A 6,115-nucleotide genomic window follows, 5' to 3' on the forward strand; every position below is an offset into this window, starting at 1 on the left:
TGGGTCTGGGGCATTTGCTCCCTACCCTCCCAGGAGGTACAGTCCTGAGGCCGGGGAAAAACATTGCAAGAGCCTGTGCTTTTCACCCAAAATGCACTGATCGCATGTCCAACACTCTGCACGTTTTATTGCGAAGTAGTAAATGCACCTTGATAATAAGATCAACGTTGCTGCATTTACTAGTTTTGTGGGTTTCTTGGTGGCCTTTGCCTTCAAGTGTATGTAAATCCTAACAATTAACTTTTTGCTCCGCTAAAAGCTTGCAGCCCTGCTCTCAAATACAGAATGCCTCTTTCTGTTAAAGAGGGAGGTGTTCTGTAGTCCTACATACACTTCCTGTCATGGGGTGACAACACTGCTGCTTTACACATACAGTATAGCGAGTTGGCTGAACTCCCTGGACAGGTGTCTTTTTCAACCCAACTATAACCGAGTAAGAATCATCACTCTAGGACCGAGTGTGTCAACGGCAGGATCACCTGGTAAATTAAGGGGGGGAAAAAAAGCCTACAAAAACAAAATCTAAGGACTGATGAGCTGAAATATATTACATCCTTAGTTTTAGAGACTTTAAAATAAACCTTAGGTGAAAAAGGATATTACTACACCTTTTATGGATTGCACATTCTGCATTGCTATCCCCATTGGGCAGGGGCGGGCAACTCTGACCCTCCAACTGTTGAACTACAAGTCGCATGAGCCATTGTAAAGACAGTTACAGGCATTTACAGGATTTGTAGTTAAAACAGCTGGAGGGCCAGATTTGACCACCATGGAGGCTTGCCTTGTATCTTAGATCAAGCTCGCCCTCAGCACTTCAACAGGGTGACAACTCTGCCTTTCATGCAGGCACACAGTTGTCACCCTTAGCTGCCATTTAGGAATGCAAGATGAAGGTGCCCCGACATGCCTGGTCTCTGGCTACTACGGTAATGTGCGAAGCATTATGGGACTTACAGCCCTGACACAACACCTCCTCACTCATCACGGACATGAACAGCACACCCACATATCTGATTGAAGGATACATCAAATTAGGATGTGTAAAAATCTTTAAAAGAGACTCAATAGACACCCTGTTATGTAAGAGTTATAAACATACATGGAGAAAAGAGGAAGTTTTATTACACCATTACAGTGCGTGTCTGGGAGGGGGATTTCCTACATGTAGTTTACTTCCAGTCCAGTAAAGATCTGCACATTGTGAGAAGCTCATAATAAAATCAGAGGAAGCAATTTTAGTCCAAGAGGGGAGCCGATACAACCGTGCAAGACTGAAGGAAAGGTCAGAGTTCAGCTTTAAGGCACGACCATGAAAGCAACCCAGAAATGAGAAGTGTGAATACAGAGCACAAGTTTGTTTTTTTTACTTGCCCTTTAAACCTTATGACTGCTACAGCAAATCTGGACTGACCGCAGGGATGGCACAGATACAAACCACACACACACAGACCACACCATGGACAAAACATTCACCTTTCCCAAACAAGTGACACTTTCACAAAGACACGCAGTCACTCGATGGTTTAGAAAAGAAAAGTTCTTTTTGTGTAAACAATTTGTACAAACTCGTCAGCGGCTGCGGAACATAATGGAGCGCGAGAGAGAGAGAGAGAGAGAGAGAGAGAGAGAGAGGAGGAGGAAGAGTCCAGCAGATGGCTTGTCGGAGGGATGAGCAGCATTCATCTACGTGAAAAAGAAGAAGAAGGCGATCGGTAAAGAAGCGAGATTGGAGAACTGGAGGGAAAGCATGCGGTAAGCCAGGAAGGGGGAAATAAAAAACACACGTGTCACACGATTAGTGCTTGCAACACACAAGACGTGTCTGGGGCAGACAGCAACATAAAAAAAAATGAGATCACACAAGCTCTGCCCCACCCCGGCACTCAGCAGGCTGGGCAGAGGCCGCCGCAGCCAGCGACACACTGTGAGGTTAGTATGGAGGCCGTGCCTGAACACGGCCAGCTGCCCCCACCCTCAGCAAGCACACACGGTATTTACATGGAAGTCATATCATTGAGGGCGTGGTCCAGCTCCTCACTAATTGCTTTGTACTTCAGCTTCTGGGCGTATAGCTCATCTGGAGAGGGGAATGAACAGGGTGAGTTCAGACACTGCCCTGACACATGCCAGACGTTTGCCTAAAAAGGAAAAAAAGAAAAAGCACTCGACTCCCAACATATTTAATAAACATGCTATGAATATCCCCTTTATTGCCGGGCCTTGGCCGCCATTCCACAGCACTTTTTCCATGACCGTGCCGAGCCTGACATAAAACCGGCTTACAACTGGAAAATTCACAGAGCGTTCCGCTGGCACCGCCACTTGTCATACAAAGTGGTTCTGTCCCGTTAGCTTGTCATTCCTACAGGCAGTTGCATGTACAATGTCAGCGGCCCTTTGGAGAGGCAACTATGTCAGGACTTACCTTCCAAATCATCAACGGTTTTTTCCAGTTTGGCGACTGACCTCTCGGCAAATTCGGCTCTGGTCTCAGCCTGCCCGGGAAATGAAAGGATGAATTGTTAAAAAGCAGATTTCGCAGGATAAGGCCCAATTGTCTGAACGTTTCCACCCCCCTCATTTTCAGCACTGTATTTTCTATAAAATGTCAAAGTACAGAAATTGCACGGATTTCTTGCAATGTCCTGGCAAAGTGGATGGGGACTGAGACACTGCTTTAAAAACTTTACCCCCATGCGCCCCAAACCTTTGGGATTGTAATTGCATTATTGGGCAGTTCTCTGGGCAATGTCAAGGCAGTTTACCCCATTACCCCCATCCCCCCCCAGCGGTGTCGCCCCCTCCCCCCCCCCCCCCCCCCCCCGACCCCATATGCATAAACCATTGGACAAATCTAGGCAAAAAAATGGGCAGAACTAGCCTGTGAGACACAGGAAGAACCGCTGTAACTGCGCCTCCTACCCCCTCATTAAGATTGCACCGACATGGTTACGTCAGCACAAGAATGAAACATTACTACTACTACCTGTGTAAATGTTGGAGAGCCTGGCAAAGTGAACTGAAGTAAATAATATGTGACTTACAGTTGGGATGTCATCAGGCGAGTCTTTAAGTCCCCAGTGGTATGACCTCAGAAGTCTTGTGATCTTATCGGGCCCGTGGCAGGTGATAGATGACTGCCGGACCGAATCTGGGATGCCGAGTCTGTCGCTAACCCACGTACTCGGCCGGCTGAGCCGCGGCAGCTAGAGAAGGAGAGAGGTGGATGTCGGTTGGCTGAATGACACCTCGCCGTGTGTCTCTGCACCGTGTTCGGGAGAACTGTCAGGGGTGCTCTAAAAGATGCGAGTCGCTCTAAGGCTTGACAAAGAGGGTAACCCTCGAAACGCGTAGCCTACCGCCAATCCTGCCTTTGGGTCTTTCTCACATCAGAGCATATCTCCCTCTGACATCGAGCACTGACTCGCATAATTTAGCGCACCCCTGACAGTTCTCCCGAACACGGTGCAGAGACACACGGCGAGGTGCGTCATTCAGCCGACCAACATCCACCTCTAGCTGCCGTGGCTCGGCCAGCCGAGTACATGGGTTAGCGACACCCGGCATCCCAGAATCGGTCCGGCAGTCATCCATCACCTGCAGCGGACCCGATAAGATCACAAGACTATTGAGGCCATACCACTGGGGACTGCAAGACACGCCTGATGACATCCCAACTGTAAGTCACATATTATTTACTTCAGTTCACTTTGCCAGCCACACCAGGCACTTACACAGGTAGTCGCGCTCTTCAGTCTATTGTAATTTTTGATTTGTAATTTACAGGGTTCCTCTCCCTGCTTTGAAGAGTTCTGCACACCATTCCCTAGGGTACAATATTCAGCAGTGTGTTCATACACCAGGAGTGCGCTTTCATATTTAGTTTTTTTCTTCAGCTCAAGAATGAAGAGACTACAGAGGGGCGTTCAGGGGACCCGTTCACCCATATTCTGACAAGCAAAGGCGGTGAGAACAGGGTGAACAGAGGGATGGCTCATCAGTGTGCTGCTCCTCTTTCATTGTCCAATCACAGGCTGGGGGCAGGAAGGGGACCAATCTATGCTGCCAACTGTCAAAGCACAGCCAGGTCACCAGTCTGGCTCTGACTGGTAGATTTATGTAGGTCTTAGGACTGGACAGGTCACCAGGCTGGCAGGTTTATGTAGGTCTTAGGACTGGACAGGTCACCAGGCTGCTAGATTTATGTCTTAGGACTGGACAGGTCACCAGGCTGGCTGTCTGGTAGATTTATACAAGTCTTAGAACTGGGCGGATATTGCAAATCCTTTAAGGAAGGCAGCAACCATATACGTCATCTGTATTTAGCCATCTGCCTGTAGTTTTAACATCCGCCATACCCCTTTTCAGACAATTGTTACTTTTATTGGCTCTGCCTGAAAATAAAGTTAGTTCTAGCTCACTGAACCCGGCCAGCACACCACACCCTCACAAACCACATTACAATGGAGTGGCTGGTCACGGGCGACAAGTGACAGCACAGCTCATACATAAGCAGAGCAGAGTTCCAGTGCATTCTGTGAGCAGAGCCTTTTCCCTTTTGTCCAGTGGTAACATATCAAGAAATGGCTAAAAGTCAACTCACTCACCTCTTTTAGCTTGTCTGTCAAAATCTTAATTTCTTCCTCATATTTGTCCTCCTTTTGAGAATACTGCGAGATAAAAAGCAAAGAGGCAACATAAACATATCGCTTGTAGGCATCCAACAGTCAGGACCAGACACTAACCACTGATTATATCTGTGACAAGACCTTTAAAAAGATAGTTACAGGGCCCATTACCCCAAGTGTTTCACATGTTTTGCTACAACGTAGGAGAGTGAACATGCAGTAGTACAATGCATGGCAACGCACCTGATGTGTGGTGCATCGAGGTGACATTCATGGTGACTGGCACCCCAATGCATTGAACATGAACGCACATTGTGGTGTGTTGCTTTTTGGTTTTATTTGTGTTGTGTACTGTGGTGTGTTGGATGCTAAAGGGTCATGCAACATTTTTAGACCATTGTGGTGCATTGGCAGCTCATTCATAATGAATGGGTTGCATCAACTTAATGCACGTGACTCATGCCATAAGGCGCTTTAACATGGGTGCGCATGCACTAAAGCAGAAACCCGAGTGTGTATGGGCCCTCAGGGTTTCTAATCAGTCCAGTATAAAAGCACAAAGGAAATTCAAAGGATTCTTGGACAAATGTGGGATTGCTACAAGTTCAACAAAGAACTTCTTGTGCTGCAAATAAAGCCGGTAGCTTCACATTCAAAGATAACTAGCCAAGACCAAGTTCTTTTAGGGCCGGTTCACAGCACAAAGTCTGCACTTCAGAGCGTTCGGAAACTGGAACGCAAGCTGGCTGTTCCCTGAGCTCAGAGGCGGCATGTCGGTGCATTGAAGTCACTGGCACCGCAGCCACGCCCCCAGTGCGATCGCCCGCACATGGGCACATTATTGCCTGCGTTCTGGTCCAGTGCGATCTGCAAAAATGCAGCAGGCACTATTTTTGCAGATCGCACTGGATCGGAACACAGGCACTAACGTGCCCGTGTTGCCAATGCGGTGCCATCGACTTCAATGCAGAGGCAGAACATTGTGGAACGCAGACTTTGTGGTGTGAACCGGCCCTTAATGGGTGATGCCATTCAGCTATAAGCCCTGTTTTTAGCCTTCTAAAGATTTGTAGATTCAATGTATACATTGTAGTGAGGCCCCCCCCCCACTCATGCTTACATGTCTGAAACCTTCCCCAAGCGCTATTGGTGCCAGACATTTTCAAGACTACAAGGTAGGAGTAAAAGCAAACATTTGTAACGGGAAATTAAGCCCGCCCGGGGGGCAAGGCAAACTAACTTGCAACAATGCAGTAACCCAAACCACCAAGAATTCCCTACTCCATCAAAAATGAAAATAAATGCAGGATTTAGATACACTTTAAAAAAGAGGAACTCCAGGAATCAAAAAAAAATAAAAAAATTTCAGTGAGGCTACCCCTGCACTACAAGGGTTAAGCTGCAAGACTGGTCACCACAGGCTCAGTGACTGACTCGCCTCCAATGCAGGTCCACTCACCTGCACTAGAAATGAGCAGACAGAG

The 6,115-nt window shown here is 47.6% G+C and overlaps 1 protein-coding gene and 1 long non-coding RNA gene across 9 annotated transcripts in view; one reads left to right on the top strand and one right to left on the bottom strand.

Moving 5' to 3' along the window:
• The window catches only part of TPM3 (tropomyosin 3), a 36,855-nt gene that overhangs the window by 11,244 nt on the left and 19,496 nt on the right, over positions 1-6,115 (bottom strand). For 3 of the 8 annotated variants that reach the window (XM_018570599.1, XM_018570598.1, XM_018570604.1), the window contains 3 exons: positions 4,611-4,673; positions 2,429-2,498; positions 1,998-2,080 (listed from right to left, as the gene is read on the bottom strand). In XM_018570599.1, coding sequence (XP_018426101.1) covers positions 1,998-2,080; positions 2,429-2,498; positions 4,611-4,673 — 216 coding nt within the window. Of the gene's footprint in view, positions 1-1,997; positions 2,081-2,428; positions 2,499-4,610; positions 4,678-6,115 lie in introns of those variants that run through there. The other 5 variants (XM_018570603.1, XM_018570606.1, XM_018570605.1 and 2 more) reach the window with 3 other exon arrangements.
• LOC108798809 overlaps positions 1-6,115 on the top strand; it is a 25,720-nt gene that overhangs the window by 11,102 nt on the left and 8,503 nt on the right. The window contains exon 2 of the long non-coding RNA XR_001941977.1: positions 4,517-4,525. This is a non-coding gene — a long non-coding RNA (uncharacterized LOC108798809). The remainder of the gene's footprint in view (positions 1-4,516; positions 4,526-6,115) is intronic.

The sequence above is a fragment of the Nanorana parkeri genome, unplaced genomic scaffold (genome assembly GCF_000935625.1).
Source record: "Nanorana parkeri isolate BGI_ZX_2015 unplaced genomic scaffold, ASM93562v1 scaffold1562, whole genome shotgun sequence".
Classification (NCBI taxonomy): domain Eukaryota; kingdom Metazoa; phylum Chordata; class Amphibia; order Anura; family Dicroglossidae; genus Nanorana; species Nanorana parkeri.